This window comes from Medicago sativa, chromosome 7, assembly GCF_051527215.1.
Source record: "Medicago sativa cultivar Bolivia chromosome 7, Bolivia_mono, whole genome shotgun sequence".
In the NCBI taxonomy this organism is placed as follows: domain Eukaryota; kingdom Viridiplantae; phylum Streptophyta; class Magnoliopsida; order Fabales; family Fabaceae; genus Medicago; species Medicago sativa.
The window spans coordinates 96,568,940-96,587,140 of NC_140755.1; the positions used below are offsets into that span (position 1 = coordinate 96,568,940).

Consider the following 18,201-nt stretch of genomic DNA (forward strand, 5'->3'; position numbering starts at 1 on the left):
CCCTTTTTCAAATGATTATATAGGAAATTATGAATGATATGACAAATTTGTCGAAGAAAATATAATTTGCGAAACAAACTGCGACAAATTTTTACGAAGTGCAGGCGGTTTACTTCCTCGACAGTTAACAGCTGAGGGGTATTTTCGTCTTTTACATGTGTTTTCAGCCCTATCAAATGTGTGGACAACAATTTTCAATAGAGTTAGACCTAAGATTACTACCATTTAATACTCAAAAGTAAAATCGTGTCATATAGGCATTATACTTGAGCTACTTTGATTTGTATGAAACTTTTACTTCAAAGTTCAAAATAAATTTGTACAAAATCAAAATCAGCAAGCTTAACCATAAAAGTAGGATCAACATATCTTTCATCAAGAGTTCAAACTCCAAATGCCATAACCTCAAAAAGATCCGACCATATTTTCTAATCGCTAGAACAAAAACAGCAATAAATACTTTTAATTCAAAATAAAATTGTATATTATAAATCAAACTTTTATTCAAAGAGATTGAAAAGGACCCTAATTTTTGCAGGGCAGTGAAAAAAAAAAAACCTTCTATATATGGTGTTTATATTGTGTTATTGTCAAATACTTCTTTGCACAAAGATGCTATTTTTTAGAATATACAAATTTACAAATAGTCATTATTTAATCAATGATATGAAAATATATCCATTCAAAAAATATAGATATTAAAATTTAGATATCCAAGTGCAACCACCGGCTCGTCCATTACCACCACCACCAGTGAGAGAGAGACATGGCCAGAGAAAATCCGACGATGAGATTCAAGTACAACCATCGACTGACCTTTCAGGTCTGTCATCAATCCATCGCGACCTCCTCTTTTTCTTCGCGACGACCACGAGCTCCATCTCACCGGCCGCCGCCTATCTCGTTACACGCTGTTTTTTTTTTGAATGGCTGATATTACCGCGCTACATTGTTTTGCTTATATTGTTTCAAATCTATTTGTTTAGATAATATTATCAAGTATCATTACTCTCAAAATTGTTTAGTTAAAACCAAATAAAAATCTTTTAAACACATATTATTATTATTATTATTAGGAAAATGTTAACAAGTGCCCTAAGGGCATTGTTTAAACATCTAAAAGTAGCAATTTTTGCATTGGAAATTGTACGGTTATGACTTTAAAAAGTGTTTGACTTGTATTTTTAAGACATACAGTAGTTTCTTCTTTTGGATTCCTTAAACAATGCCCTTAGGACACTTGTTAGCATATCATCATCATCATCGTCGTCGTCGTCGTCATCATCATCATCATCATCATCATCGTTGTTGTTGTTGTTATTATTATTATTATTATTATTATTATTTTGAAGGGTCTGCTAATAGATAATATTATGAAGTTGTAATAAAAGAGTGAAATTAAAGTTTCAATATATACTCATCATAATGAATCAAATTTGTCAAAAAAAATGAAATAATTAATATTTCAGTCAATGTTCAAAATGTACAAGAAAGTGACTCTTAAATTTTTTACTTCGTTCTAAAATACACGACGGAGTCAACTACTGCACACATGTTAATACACAATTTTAACCATTAATATTTTAATTATATATGAATCAAATTTGTCAAAAAAAAATGAAATAATTAATATTTCAGTCAATGTTCAAAATGTACAAGAAAGCGACTCTTGAATTTTTTAGTCCGTTCCAAAATACATGACGGAGTCAACTATTGCACACATGTTAATACACAATTTTAACCATTAATATTTTAATTATATATATAAAGAAAAATTATTTTGAAAATATTCATTGAGACAAATCAAACAACATCTTACATGCTAACATTTGTATTTATATATTAGTTAAAAAATATGATCAAAGTAGGTTATGGGAACAATGCACATTGTAAATTTGTGACATGTATTTTGAATAGAGGGAGTAAGTAAACATCATGTTATCTTAGCCAATTATAAAAATATGCAATTATTATTACTTCACCTTGCACAAGATGTCAAAAATGAGCTGGACCAACGGGTCAACTCATTAACGTCATGTTATCTACAACCCATATATCAGTCGGAATTTGTTGGTCCAACTCAGTTATACACATCAGCTCATTGAGCGGGGGCGAACCAGTCCATTTGACACCTCTAAAAATCATAAAGTTTTCAAAATAATAATAATAATAAAAGTTTTCAACAAAAATAAAGTTTTCAAAATAATAATAATAATAAAAATTTTCAACAAAATTCGAACCAAAAAGTTGAAGGAAGAAGTTCAAGTGAAGGAAGGCAGGAACACGTTCTGATTTTGTTCTTGTTCCTTTATTTTATTTGATTTTTGGGTTAAATATGTTTTTAGTCCTTATAAATATACCAACTTTTCGTTTTAGCCTGTTTAAAGTTTTCCTTCAACTTTTAGTTCCTTTAAAATTTTCAATCACTACTTTTGGTCCATATTTTCAAGTTTATTTTAGCATTTTTTTAATGAAATTTTGCAGGTATGTGTAGAATATTATAAAAATCTTTCTCAAAAAAATTAGAATTTTTTAACAAAACATAAATTTAATATGAATTTTTAACCATCAAAAATATAAAAATTCATATTAAATTCATGTTTTGTAAAAAAATTCTAATTTTTTTTTGTAGAGATTCTTATAATATTATGAATTTTTCTAAAAAAATTTATTCAAAAATATGAAGTCTGCATATGAGTTAACTTTAAATGAGTAAACAAAAGTGAAGATGGTAAATTTTTGGAGGACTAAAAGTTGAAGAATTTTTTTAGAGGGATAAGAATGAAAAATTGATATATTTATTGGGACTAAAAACATATTTAATATTCAATTTTTCATTTTAAAAAAGAAGTGCCACGTGGCACAATATAACTGGCTTATATTATAGAAGTGGAATCCAAAGAGTAATGGGCTGGATTGTCTATGTTGTTGTCGGGTGAACATATGTAACCCTAGTTTGTGTTGGTGCGGCTGTGTGCTTTTAAATACTTTCATTCACATTGTTCATTCATTCACAATTGTTTTCATTCATAATGTATATGCTCCCTCCTCTCTGTGTTTCTCTCTTCTTCCCCATGACACCCTCTTCACAAAACTCTCTTCCCATTCCCAACCTCAACTCACAAATCCAACAACCATATAAACCTCCCTTCTCCCTCCTCACCGATCTATCATCAATTCCCAATATCAACTCACAAATCCAACAACATGACGATAGATTTTCCCTCTCCCTCACAGATCTATATCTTCACAAGTCACAAATCTAATATTCGCTTTTCCATCTTCACAAAATTTTATCTATTCCCAACCTTAAAAATTGATCCTTTCTCTTTGATTGATCGATTGTACTATGTCCTTTTTTTATTTGTGTTCGAATAAAAGAAATTCTCTATTTTTCTTTTTTCTTTCATCAAAATATCAAATATAAATTGTTTGGGCTCTAAGCCCAAAAAAATAGATCCGATCCGCCCAATATAACTTGACAAATCCGATCCGCCCAGATCCGCACACAGAATACGCGCGCGGCATTTTTGAATTTGAAAGGTGTATAAATCTTTTCAACAACGCCTTCTGTTCTGTTATTCATTCATTGCGCTTCAACATCACTTCATCACTGCTTACTCTTGCTCTCTGCAATCAAACATTTTCAGAAGCACTTTCAGAAACACTTTCACAAACATGACGAAGTCGAAGAAGGTATGTTTTCTAGATCTGAATTGATTTTCGATTTTGTTTGATGATCTACTTCTTTCGTCGTCGTTTCGACGATCTCGACGATCCATCTACGTTGAATTCGTCGTCGCTTCGACGATCGATCTACGTTGATTTCATCCCTTCGATGATCAACGTTGATTTCATCGCTTCGACGATCTAAGTTGATTTCATCGCGTCGACGATCTACGTTGATTTCATACGTTGATTTCATCTTTTCGACGATTGCATTTTTTGTTGTTTCTATACGTTGATTTCGAAGCGATCTACAATCTACGTTGATTTCATAGTTTCGACGATCGCATTTTTTGTTGTTTCTATATATCGATGTTGTATTTTTTGTTGTTTCTATATATAGATCTTGCATTTATATCGATCTTGCATTTTTTGTTCATTATATCGTTCTGCCTTTTTTGTTTGTTGTTTTGTTGTTTTTATCGTTTTGAGAATTTCAATCCTGATCTGATTTTTTTGTTTGATTTGTGTTTTTCATCTTAAGATTCTATAAATTGTAAAATTCGAATTAGGTTTTTTTTTGCTCTTTCTAAGAACTTCAAAGTTGATTTGATAATCAGTTGATTTTTTTCTTTGATTTGCTGTTTTTCATAGGAATCATCGAGAGCTTTACCTTGCTTTGGCAAATCTCGTGCTGAGCAAACAAAGTTTCAGCTTCAGCTTTCCAATGCTTCAAGGAAGGCGAAAAGAATAGCAGATGCTGATAAAGCTGCAAGGAAGGCGAAAGCAATTGCAGATGCTGATAACGCTGCAGCAGCTGCTACTGTGAAGGCAATTGCTGCAGCAAATGTTTTAAGGGAGGCTGAAATTGCTTGGAAACAAGCGGAACAGGAAAGGATTAATGCTGAGTCCATTGTAGTTCGTGGTCACCTCAAGTACTTGTCCACCCTCAATAAGGGCCTCAGCCGATGTTTTGGGAGGCGAACCACTTGGGAACAGCGCAAAGATGATTCTGATCTTGAGGATCGTGATAAGCCAAAACTTAAACGTCGCTTTAAGATCGAGGGTCTGTGTTGTATTATTATTATTATTATTATTATTATTATTATTATTATAAGGTTTTTGAAGTGTTGTTTGTGTCTTGTTAGGTCGTGTTGTATTATTATTATTATTATTATAAGGTTTTTGAAGTGTTGTTTGTGTCTTGTTAGGTCTCAAGAGCAAGATTGTGAAAGCTGAGGGACTCCTTGCTGATGCTGTTAAGAGATTAGGTCTTGATTACAAAGACATGTAAGTATCTTTGAGAAAAAGTTATAATTGCTTGATATATGTTGTACTGCTACTTATAATAATAAGAATAAGTGTATGTCAATTTAATAATATAAATTTAGTTCAATTTTTGTAAATAATACTTTTCACTGATATGTGTTTAATGAACTATGCTTATTTTATCTACTTTCACTTTATACCTGATATCAGTGAAAAGTATTATTTACAAAAATTGAACTAAATTTGTGAAAATAGATAATATTTCATTATCATTTTTTCTATAGTTAAATGCCATGTTTACTTGACCTGTGGGGTGAGGAGTGTTCTAAATGTCTATGTTTGAATTTTAGGTTTCTCTTCATAAACAATATAGTAAGATTCAGATGAATGACTACTTGAAACATTCTGTTCGTATATGTCTACATCTTGGTTCTTATGTTAAAGCTTGAGTCTCTAGGAATTATCTAACTATATGTGTAAAGTAATGTGCTAAGGATCTATGTGAGTCGTTTTGAATGTCATATATGTGAGTACATATTATTGCAATTCTCTTTTTATATTTCTGTGATGTGAATTTCACATGTCTGATTCTTGTCTGGATAATTTATATTTTATTGTCATCAAGATTAATTGATAAATGGTTTTAATTTTTTTTCAAATGATCCTCTTTCCACATCCAATTTGTGATTGGGTGGAGTTTTATTACAATGCAGCTGACCGAGCTGGTTGGCTTTAGTATTTGCCAACCAGGAAGTTTAATCTGGCTGAGCACTTTACCAGTCACCCTTGGTGCAAGATAGATTGTGCACTACATTTTATATTGTTACTTCTCAGTCACCCTTGAGTTCCTTTGAGTCCATACCCAAGTTCCTTTGAGTCCATTTTCCTTCTACTTTTATGCCTGACTTTCATATATTAATCAGCTATTGTTCATACACAAACTTTTACTGGTTTAGTTTCTGGTTCAATGTGAGTGAACATTATAGAAATTCTGTTTTTGTTATTAGCAGTGATGTGAATTTCACATGACCTTAGTATGAATACTTTTATTGTTCATTTTTAGTCACCCTTGTGCGCCTGAGTCCCTTTTCCTTCTACATTTTATTTTGTTTGACCTTCATATCTTAATCAGCTATTGTCCTGTCCCTGTGGTTGAAGTTGTCGTCCATATATATATATATATATATATATATATATATATATATATATATATATATATATATATATATATTAAGTTTGCAGTCTGTTGCAATTGATTTAAAAAAGGTTAATTTCTATTATTGGTATAAAATAGTATAATTTGGTTTACTTATCTGTTGTATGTGCATATTTTTGTATTATTGTTATATTTGTTTTTACAATATTATTTTGGGGCGGCCAATTGGTTGCAGTGGAAGTGTAGTGTGTGATTCAATTGAATTTTATCAGCTATATCAGTTTCAATTCTAGATATCACTTTTGGAGTGTTTTTTTTTTTTTTTTTTAAATTTAATCATCATTCCAATAAAAAAGTTAATATGATGTTCACAGCAATATCTGTAGGGATCGAATAAGGTTAACTTCGTTGATATAACATTTGGGAAGCCAAAATAAAATTAAAGAAATATTTAAGGATTTTATGTTCCTAAATCAAATGATGTAATGTCATAATTTTTGCATGATAGTGTTATTTTTATCTCATAGAATCCAAATGATGAAAGCCAAAGGCTTGTTCTTATATAAAAGGTCACAATGCATGTAAAAGTTCAAGGTATTTACTGAAGGCTTTTGTCATTGATGTCTTCTGCTGTTTTACTAACCTTATTTCACAATACCCACCAATGACTCCTTTTCATTACTTTGTTTTGAAAGTCATATTTGTGAGTAAATATTATTATTGCAATTCTCTTTATTTTTCTCTGATGTGAATTCCACATGTTTGTCTGATTTTAAAAAATATTCAATGATCCTCTTCCCACATCCAATTGGTAACAGATTGACTCCTTTCCATGGAATTTTCCATGTAATTAACTCATTAAATTTATTTTTTCAGTGAAGTGCGCAAGGTAGCTGGTTTAGCAGATGACTATAAGGTTGATTACAAAGGGAGGGGTCAATACTGGGCTTCCCTCTTGAAGGCTGAAGGAATGGCATGGTCCAAGGCTACCCCCACTGCCCCTGCCACTTAAATGATATTAGACTAAAGTACCACTGCCCCTGCCACTTGAATGTCAAATATACTTTTGATTTTAGTAGCTTTTATATTTTTTATATTGGTGGTTGAAAGACATATTCAAAAGACAGGAGTTGTCACTCCTTTGAAGGTTCAGGCATGCCTAGTGGCATGAACATCTGAAAGACATTGCGCTCTTATACTTTTGTTACTAGATTGAAGTACATTGCGCTCTTATATTTTTTATATTGTTTGAAAAACATATTCAAAAGGCAGTAGTTGTCACTCCCTTGAAGGAGGCATGGTCTAACAGTGGCAACCACTGCCCAGTGGCATTAACATTTGAATATACTTCTGTTGTTAGCTTGAAGTATTTGGGATTCTAATACTTGCTTTTATATCTTTTCTATTGTTGGTAGACATAAAGTTAGCAAAAGTTAGCTTCTACAATCATGGAGTATATTCTTTAGGTTTTGTTTAATTTGGACCTAGTTAGCAAAAGTTAGCCTGACAAAAACCTTTCCCTTTTTCTACAATCATGGAGTATATTCTTTAGGTTTTGTTTAATTTGGACCTATGAAATTTTGGCTTTATCTTCGACCAATTTCATATCAACCATAGATATGTTATTTAATTTGAGTGGTCAGGAGTACATATTGGCTACCTTTTCTTTAGGTTGACTGTCCAACCATTACCTATTTGTGGTATTAGCCCTGCAAGTTTATTTCTCTCATCTAGTTCTTCATCTTCATGCATATACATAAACTTCATCATTTTCACACAAAAATTCCAGAATTTTTTCTAATGACACATATCATCTCAGGCTTCCTCATTTTCGCCAAATTAATTTCGTCATCTCACAGTTTTTAGCTTCCTCTTTGATTAAAAAAAAACTCAGAAAATTATCAAAGGACAAAGTTTCGTTTAATATCAAATCCAATTAAACAACTTGAAGAAATTAAAGTGTCTGGATTAATGAATAATGACCAATTTTTCAAAATTTAACATGACAAAATTCTCAAACATCCATTTTCCCTAATCTCCCTCATGTTTTGAGTGTGAGTGAATAGTGTCTTTAGATCCGATATATTTTTTCGTATAAATCCAATTCGGGTATAAATACGTAGTTTTTAGCTTCTTCCTTGGAGCACCCTATATAAGCTTCTTCCTTGGAGATGCACGAGAGCATCATGAATCTTGTTTTTAGATTCTGTAAATATTGGATCTGAGTGTGAAATTAAAAAATGAAAAAACAAAGAAGCACCTCCAAGGGAAAAGAAGAGGAAGCAATGCGCGTTTTAAAGTTTTTTATTATTTATTCATAAGGGTAAGAAAGGCATTTTACCTACATGTGCATATTTATGACTTTATTAACCATTGTGAGGCTTATTATGATTTACCATATATATGGGGGAATTATATAATTACGCAATTTACTGGATCAACTCCCTGTAGCTGGTATTTATCATGGGTCCAGTCTGAACAAAAAGAGTGATGGGTTCAGCCTAAACGGAACCTTCTTTTTAATTCAAAAAGCAGAATACACATCTTATATTTCCGTAATTTATTTTTGTTGGCCTAATAAGGGTATCCAACTAAATATTAGAATCCCAAATAATTTACATGCAAGCATCTTAAAAAATATTATGTCATATTAGCAACAAAAATCTAACTAATTCCACGTACTAACATCTTAAAACATTGTTCGTAACCTAACACTAATATTGAAGACTAAAATATCATGATTTGGAGTAACCTAATTTGGTGCATGTTTTGGAGTTAATATATCCTTCCTTATATATATTTCCCGAATGCTTACTCCTTCACAAAATCATGTACCTATAAGTACTATCAATGTGTGTGAATCTATCTATCTAATGGGAGACTTTCAATTTTTTTTTTTAATTCACACAACACTAATTCTATCTAATGTGAGACTTAATGTCTAGTCTTCCATTAAATTGCCACATTTGTTCCAACATATTTGCGGACATGAAGTTGTAGTAGACGTGATAAAAGAAGGGTAAAAAGGTAATTATATTATTATAAATCTTTATTTCCATTGCATACACCCTAAATTAGAGGAAAATGCAAATTAAAAGAAACTGTTGTATTAGATGAAATAAATTTTGTCCACGTGAGCTTATCTCAGTTGGTAGGGACAACGCATGGTAATATGCAAGGTCCGGGGTTCAAACCCCGGCCACCACCAAAAAAAAGATGAAATAAATTTCATCATGTTCATGTCACTCCATTCATTTTATACAAATTCAAACAATAGAATACAAATTTCATTCCATCAATCTAAACAAAACCTTAGTTTTGGGTGGAGTGCTTCATAAGGCACTCTACAAATCTCCAATACTCTTAACATCATGTTTTTCTCTTTCATCCTTTAATTTCCTCGATCTATTTTCCTAATATCACAATTTACATCTTTGTATTTTATTATTTTTGAGATATAAGTGTCAGCACACAAAATAAATACATGTGACCAACATTTCCTTGGACCTGTAAACCATGCTGCAAGGAATCTTAAGTTCACACAGCAAAGCAAATACAGCAAATATGGTTAATATGGACCATTAAAAAAACCAAATGGTTGACAATCATTTTAATTTTTTTTATTAGAATACAAAATATGAATAAACAGAAGAAATACATTGCATTCTTTATACACAAAAACATTATTTATACCGAACTTATTTAAACTAATCAATCTTCACCTCCAGATATCATAACAAACTCTACCGACAGGGTGTGAGTGAAAATGATGTTGCTGTAACAAAATCATAAGACAGTCGCCAAAACTGAGGCAATAGAATGTGTCGAAACTCGAAATGCAAGTGAATTTTACTACAATGGTTCCTGTTGATTTTGAAGCACATTCTGAACTCCCTTACAACAATGATTTCTTATTAGATGAGTATTTGACAGATGATCAATTGTATGCCATAGACAATGTGGTCATCATTTTTTTATGAGTTTGAACGTTTTGAAAAGATGAGTAAGGATGAAAGAAAACACTTGAAGCTTTAACAAATAAAAGCAGTGATTGAAGGAAAACCAACTAACATAAATGGTTGAGAGCCATCAATTGTGAATATTCCTATAAACGCAATATTGTTTGAAATGCTTGTAAATAAAAAGACAAAGACAATGCAAAGAGAAACTTGCTTATTCATATGATTTCTAATGACAGAACAAACATGTTGAAATCCTTGAAGGGAATAGTACTTCACATAATCAACAACCTTGGTTTTAAACCTTGTTTCCAATATAAATTTCAAGGATAACACTCCTTATTCTGCCACCCTGTGTTAGAGCAAGGTAGGAAGAAATTGTCAAATTGTCTTTGACGATTAAACCCTTGGTGCCAGATGTTTGTTGAAGGACGTAGTTTTTCACAGGTGATTGCACGTTTCCAGCATCAACTTCAATGGCATTATGGGAAATGTCAACTGCCTTATCTCTCAATAGACTACACTCTGTCAAAATAGGAGATTGAGAAGGCAAGGCCAAAGTAGCTTGTTGAATTGATGTTTGTTTTGGAGGAGGCTCAACATGATTAGTAGATAATTGTAACACCATATGCAAAACAACAACAAAAAAGTCATGCAACGAATTGACAATTCCTAGTAAAGAAGGGAAATAATTATAAGCCTACTCAAGTTATATCGTCGGAGAATGCAAGAATAGAGGTTTCACAACAGCAATGGCGTGAAACTCACCAAATAGGAAAGTAAAAAATATGCAGAAACAGAAAATAAAGAGTAAATGTGTTACAGTATACCTTGGTGCTTGCAATGGTATCTGCGACTTGCTTGAACGAATTTATATACAGGTTACTGCATATAAATTCAGGTAAGCAGCATTAAAAGTGACTCACAAAGCACTGGGACAGGTTAAACAAAAGTATACATTTAAGTCCAATTATTCATTTCATTTTGAACGAATTTATAATATAAGCTGTCTTCCAAGATTAAGATTACATTTTCATGTCAATAGTTAGTTTCAAGAGAATATGAATTTTCAAGTATTACACCTATTGATAAGATTCCTTATAAGACTTAATATAGTCAACTTAAAGAAGAAGAAGAAGAAGAAGAAGATAGAATAGAAAAATTTCAACGCAAAGCAATCATATAATCAAATTGAATGCGTATCCTCCCACTGATCCTCGAAATCTTTCAGCATCCAGGCAAGCTGCTCTTCTCTTCTTCTTCCACACACACTCAGAAAATCAATTTTCATATATTAATCTATTCTATAAAATCATTTTGCAGAGCTTTTACTCAAAAGGGACTTGAAAACTTAAAATCGTTATTCGATTCATTGGCATCTCAATCACAGAGCAATGGAAAATACATCACTCCTTCAGTTTTTCAGGTTTCTGTTTTTTTGAATGATTTGTAATTCTGTGATTAATTTCCTTCATGACCCAATTGTTAATTTTCTCTATAATCCATGAAAAGTTAATTTTTTATGTTTTTCATTTTGTGGGTTGTAGTCATATTTCAAACTCAATGGCCCTATTGGAGAGAGGATGTTTGATTTAGTTACTCAGGAGCGTAAGGATCAAAAGTTAACCTTTCAAGACCTTGTTATTACTAAAGTGAGTTCTTTGTTATTATCATTATAATCATGTTTTGAAAGTTGGATCTGTTTAACTTAGTTTGTGTGTGTGGTTTAACTTTTCATGGTGCAGGCTACTTATGACAAAGGAACAAAAGATGAAATCGAAGAATTCATTTTTCGGTTATTAGATGTATCGGGAGATAATTTTGCAGGAAGGTAGAGCATACTCACTTACAGCTTTTAGTTCCATATTATACTTGTAAAGGTTTAATGCAGGGTCTGATTAATAATTTAGTGATGAAATCTGCTGATTCGCATTCTTTTATTGTTCTTTTTGAAGCGATGAAGTATAATTCATCGGACTTAAACTATTTTGTGCAAGTTTACTGTTTAGTTGGTTGACCTGTGTGATTAGTTCCAACTGGTACTTCTTTAGAGATAGTGCTGCTAACATGATTGATATTATTTTTATGGTTCTGAAATAAGATATTTTTAAATTTTGGAATTTTTACTTCACGTATACAGATTTATCTGTTTTTAACACGGTTTGAAATTACTATACTTTCCTTAGCCTTTTTAAAATTATATTGATGCATGTTGCATCGGAAATGCAGTTCTGATTTGGAATCAGTGCTAATTGCCATTTTTAAGGATATATTATGCACAAAAGGTTCTGAAGATGGATCAAGTTCACGTCAAGATATTGTCAACATATTTCTGAGTGCTGCCAATTTTTCCATACATGATGAAAAGTGCACTGAGGAGGCTATGTATTTTGAAGATTTCAGAAGTTGGTGTGCTGTGCTCATATTCCGACTGCGAGGAAGCTTCTTGGAAGCTTGCTTTTGCCACCTGATTTCTAATCAGTCTATCTGAAATATCAAATCTGACTTAACTAACATTAAGGACATGGAGTTATTACTCAACAATGTTAGAAAACTTGATTTTCTCTAAAAACTGTAAACATGTGTGTGTTTGTTATTATTTTTGCATGGAAATCTTACATTTGGTTAGTTATAAGAAGTAACCGGTTAAGGCCCCGGTGATTGACTTTTGTGGGATGATTCCCTATTCCGAGGAGGGATTAATTTGTAAATAAAAAATGAGTGGGAAAGTTAGTTATAGAAGTAAGAGAAAAAATCTTTAATAGAGGGAAAGTTTAGACAAATATTTCATATCTAACATAGGTTGATTGTGTTGTTAATAAGATAGTAGAAGAAAATGCAGAAATTTATGGCAAACTTTCCCAGCCAATGTAAATTCTTAGGACCCCAAGCTATAAGCCAGGCTGAAATGGAAACACAAACAACCCCCCACCTAATGCTCCGAACTACCCTATTTATCAAATTTGTTCTTTGCCCCAAGAAACTAGCTTTCCTTCCCCTTTGATATTTACATGTTAGCTCCTCCCCTGAATGCAAGAATCGAACGACACGAGTAGATCATTAGGGCCTTATCAGGTCCTTCAATGTAACTAACCAGATCTAGGAACCTCTCGTATTGGTATCTATAAAAACTTAGACAAACAGATGCAATTTTCATCAAACTATATCTTTCCCTTGTATAATTTTAGTACCCAGTTTTAGATGAAATACTATTGGATTAGTTTTGAAGAAAAATCAGGGAAAATAATTGGCATATTTTCTTATTCCGATGTTCTGCCTTTTGTAGGACGGCCAGGTACTCAAATTCCTAATCTAATAACCCCGAAGGAAATTGATTCTAACATTGTGCTTTTGAGAAAAGAATATGCTTGGCATATAGGAGGAGCACTTTCTCAGCATGAGTTGGAAGATTGGAACCTTTTGTATCATAGTTCTGTTAATGGTTTTAGTTTCAATACATTCTTGGGCAACATTTCGTAAGTACATTATCTTGCCTACGTTTGAAGCATCCCACTCCTTTAAACTAGCAGCTTTCTAGAAACTTTATGCACAAAATTGCAGAAATAAGTCCTAGTGAGAAACAAATAGTACAAGTGAATGGTTGGACTTTACAATTTTTCATCAATGGGATTTGAATCTAAAACAAATAGTACACATGACGTGTTACGTGCCTTTTGTGGTTACTAGTGAGAAACACATGATGACTTGTAGGACAGACACGTCTTTAATTTAACAATATCCCCATTATATTTGAGTGCACCCTTGAGATATCTAAAACTTGGCAATAGCTTTTGCTTTTTATTACACATGGCCTACAATTAGGTTTGTAGCTTCAAAAGTTTATTTGAGTTCTTACAAATTACAATTCAACGTTAAAGGTTTATTTTCTACCGTCACCTTAAAAGTTTGAAGTAACAAGCAACTATTTCATTATTATGATTTTGATAATTGACCAAGAGGCGCTTGTCAATTTCTGTTGATTTCTGAGGTTGTAAATGCTAAATGTATGTTAAATCGATTCCAGTTTATAGGCTGCTTCAACTAAACTCTGTAGGATTGGAAATTTAGTATGCATTAATAGCTCTTAATCTTAACCGCAGAAATCATGAAGGCCCAACTGTGCTAATTATTAAGGATAAAGATGGTTATATATATGGAGGATATGCTTCTCAACAATGGGAGTGGCATGCTGAATTTTAAGGAGGCATGAAATGTTACATTTTTCAATTAAATCCAAAGGCATCTATATTCAGGCCAACTGGAGCAAACACTAATCTACAATGGGTAAAAATCTTCCTGTTTCTAATATTCTTAATTGTACATTCCCTACTATGTTGAAACTGTGATAATCAAACTGCTATCATGTTGTGCTAGTGTTCCAAAGTAACTTAACATTGGTACTGCTATTAGAACAAACATATACAAAAACAAGAACTATGAGGTCTTTATAATAGTGTTAAACCATGCAGCATCAATGACATTTTTAGAGTGTTAGGGGGTTAAGCATGAATATACTTTAAACGTGTTGTTATGTTATAAAAAGATGATATTTGTTGAGAGTTCTACATTAGATAGTAATATGGCATGGCTGATTGTTATAAGTGAGGGACAACTTTCAACTCATGAGCTGGCTCTTGAGGCTGAGTTAGGCCTAAATCAAAATTTTAAGATGGTATTAGAGTCTAATGTGTAATGCGATGTTGTTGTTGCAAATGATTGTCCTTTTTTTTTTTTAAACTCGGTATCCGGTCCAATGACCGACTAATCCGGGGGACCAATCTCACCGTCCACAAGCAATAATTATATCACATCACGCTTTGTGTAGGATTTTATTTGGTTGCTTTTGATGAAGTCCATGCATTATAGAATTTTCATTATTTTCTAATTTGACTGCTGAATGTCCATATGTTTTGCAGTGTGCTGTCAACTTTAGTTCAGAGGAAATTCCAAATGGCATTGGTTTTGGAGGACGAGAAAATCACTTTGGGTTATTTATCTCAGCAAACTTTGATCAAGGACATACATTTTCAAGTTCTACATTTGGTTGCCCTTGCCTCTCCAAAACTAACCGTATAGTACCTGAAGTAATAGAATGCTGGGGAGTGACTCAAGGTGTGGTCCAAGGCAAGAATGATGCTGTTAAGGGAACTGTACTTGAGAGGTTTAAGGAAGATCGGCATATGCTCAATATGGTAGGGCTAGCAAATTCCAGCGAGTAATTATTGTCAATATGTAAAAATTGTTTCGTCTTTGTAAATAAAAATTTGGTTATTTTATCTCGAGAACTTCTTGTGTTGCACATCATCTACCACATGTAATCACACACACAAAAATGTTATCTTGAGAAGATTGTAATGTGCACGTTTTTCAATTACCATTTTACACTAAAACTTGATATCTCCATTTTTTGTGGTGGTCGGGGTTCGAACCCCAGACCTTTGCATATATATTATGCATTGTGCTAAGTTTACGAGGACTAATATCTCCATTTATAGGGGTGGCAAAATGGGCCCGGCCCGTCGGGCCAGCCCGTTTAACCCGTCATTTTAGGCGGGCTGGGGTAAGATTTTAAGCCCATCTCTCTAGTTGGCCTGCCCCTGTTAAGCCCGCTGAAAAAGCGGGTCATAGCGGGGTGGGGCGGGCTGGCCCGCGGGCTTATTAAACATTCTTTTTTTACTATTAGTGACCGAATTTTTAATTTACACACCCCATAAACAATTGGGCCAAATGATATCAACCCAACCTCAAATTGTCCCACTCTCTCTGATAGTGATAAGTGATAATTGATTCACCACTAGTCCACTACCTCTAGAAAAAAACTGATTCACCACTGCATTATATTGAGACTTATTTCATGTTGTTGGATTTATTTTGTAATTTGTTTTATGTTGAATGTATGGTGGATTTATTTTGATATTTGTTTAATGTTTGAGTCTTTATATTGAATTTATTGTTTTTATAATAGCAGTGTATTTGTTAATAACAATCGACAAAAAAATATTTAAAAAAATAGACGGGCCAGCCCGCCAACCCGCTAGTCCGCCTTTAGGCGGGGCGGTGTGTGAGTTTGAGCCCACCCCCTCAAGTTGGCCCGCCCCGCCCCAACCCGTTTTTGGCGGGCTAATAGCGAGCTGGGCCTAAACGGGCGGGCTGGCCCGTATTGCCATCCCTATCCATTTATATATAGAAGAATACATAGAAATAAATATTAAAAAAAAAAATCGGTTATATGATTAGATAAAGAAGAATAAAATTATAAATAAATTATTTTAAGCTAAAAGGTAAAATTGAAAGATAAATTATTTTTGGGTTAAATATGTTTTTGATCCCTATAAAATTGGGACCTTTTAAGTTTAGTACTTACTTAATTTTAATAGTTCTTTTAGTTGCTAAAAAAAAATTCGGTACTCAGTATTAGTCCCTCCTCAATTCAAATTTGTTTAATTTATGCTTAAACTCTTGAGTTTTTGAACAAGTTTTTGCTGACGTGTTAAGAACATTACTAAAAGTTTCTCTGGAAAAAATTGTCGCAAAATTTGATTTCTACGTCCAGATTTTGTTAATTTTATCTTTAACTTCTGCCGTTTTAAAAAATTCATATTTAATTTGTTTTATGTTAAAAAATTCTAAATTTTAATAAATGAACCTTTCATAATGTTCTAAACTTGTGTCAAAAAAATCGTTCGAAAATTTGAGAGTTTAAGGATAATTAAACAAAGTTTGTTGTAACAAGGACTAAAATTAGAAGTAATTTTTTTTTTTTTGTAGGGACTAAAAAACCTATTAAAATTGGTGTATTGGATTGTGATTTCAAGGGATTTTAAAAGACTTTTTTATAATAAAAAAGTCTAGTGGTATTGAATCAAGACTTTTATAAAACATAAAGAAATCTTGTGGTATTCAATTAAGACAATCATGACTTTCTTTTCAGAGCAACGAAATCCGTTGGTATTCAATTGAGATTTCTCATGACTTATAAATTGTCTCATGATATTCAAAAGTCTATAGAATTTGATGGATTCTTGGATGAAATGGATTTTGTGAGACTTTTTAGTTAAAAATATAAATACTACTCTCATCAAACAATCTCACACAAACCCTTGAGATTTTGACATTCTCTTCCAAACCCTTGCTTGTTTGCCGTCATATGTTATATGCCAACTTTGCTTTTTCTTCCTTTTCTCCATCAAATTCCTCAAAAATCTATATACTATACTTATTATGATCTTACTTTTCTCTATCAAATTTCGCAAAAAACTATATATACTTGTTATGATTTCTTGTTTTTTTTAACCGATTTTTTTTCTTTTGGTACGATTTCTTTTTATTTTATATGCAAGGTTTTTCTCTTTTCGATTTCTTGTTTATTTTACCGTTTTTGTTATGATTTGTTTTTTTTTGGTCTGATAGTTTCTATGCCATGTTTTTATTATTCCAATTTCTTGTTTTTTTAGCGTCTTTTTCTTTTGTCTGATTTGTTTTAGTTTTACAACAAATCATTATTTTTATTTTATTTTATGATTTCTTTTCTTCTTGACGGAATTTATTTTATGATTTCTTGTTATTTTTTCTTTTGACAATTGTTTCACTGATATTATTAGCTTATATCGATTAATTATTTTCTTTTCATTGATATTGTGTTGTTGTTTTGGCTGTTGTTGTTGTTGTAATAAGTGACTATTATTTTTATTATTAGGTAGTTTTTTTTCTTTATTTTTATTGAATTATATTATTTGGTATATAGTCACAAAACTTTTGACAATTAGCAAACAACAATTGTTCTTGTGAAATGACTAGTTCGTTCCTTATACATATCAGTGATCAAATGAAGGATTCACAACAAGAAAATAACCGAAAAAGGGTAAAAACAAAGATAGTTATGTAGCATGGACCATGGATGAAACTACAAAGTTGTTACACTTCCTTGTGGATGTCAATGAGTCGCTTAGCAAACAAAATGAAGAGTCAATTTATACGTAATACTCACTTCTTTTTTTTTTTTTTTTTTTTACGGAAAAGCAATAATCACTTAGTTAGTAAAATAATTTTGAATCAGTTTTATTTTTCTTTATTCAAATTTTAAAAAAAATCTTAAAAGTCTTTAGTGTAAAAGTCAGTGTTATAAATCCATTGAAATCCATTGAAATCTGT

The 18,201-nt window shown here is 32.0% G+C and overlaps 1 protein-coding gene and 1 pseudogene across 3 annotated transcripts; both read left to right on the plus strand.

The window, feature by feature from the left end:
• Window positions 1-2,927: 2,927 nt before the first annotated feature.
• LOC146910767 (uncharacterized) lies at window positions 2,928-7,451 on the plus strand. 2 transcript variants are annotated; one of them, XM_085724418.1, is made up of 5 exons: window positions 3,010-3,543; window positions 3,651-3,696; window positions 4,321-4,732; window positions 4,878-4,956; window positions 6,968-7,451. In XM_085724418.1, exons 2-5 carry the CDS (start codon window positions 3,679-3,681, stop codon window positions 7,101-7,103), a joined length of 645 nt encoding a protein of 214 aa, XP_085580544.1. In that variant the 5' UTR covers window positions 3,010-3,543; window positions 3,651-3,678; the 3' UTR covers window positions 7,104-7,451. The 2 variants fall into 2 exon arrangements, with proteins under 2 accessions (XP_085580542.1, XP_085580544.1); XM_085724416.1 differs by having other exon boundaries at window positions 2,928-3,696.
• A 3,387-nt stretch (window positions 7,452-10,838) lies between these two features.
• On the plus strand, window positions 10,839-15,384 carry LOC146910768 (uncharacterized; annotated as a pseudogene). Its single transcript, XR_015020261.1, has 9 exons — window positions 10,839-10,931; window positions 11,203-11,288; window positions 11,374-11,476; window positions 11,598-11,702; window positions 11,796-11,881; window positions 12,280-12,521; window positions 13,332-13,526; window positions 14,151-14,334; window positions 14,967-15,384. The product of XR_015020261.1 is annotated as an uncharacterized LOC146910768 (transcript).
• The last annotated feature ends 2,817 nt before the right edge of the window (window positions 15,385-18,201 follow it).

Bases quoted from the DNA above. Each gene is read 5' to 3' on its own strand.
- LOC146910767 (XM_085724416.1), top strand. The intron at 4,733-4,877 runs GTCTGTGTTGTA...GTGTCTTGTTAG, and splicing joins ACGTCGCTTTAAGATCGAGG to GTCTCAAGAGCAAGATTGTG. The intron at 4,957-6,967 runs GTAAGTATCTTT...TTATTTTTTCAG, and splicing joins GGTCTTGATTACAAAGACAT to TGAAGTGCGCAAGGTAGCTG.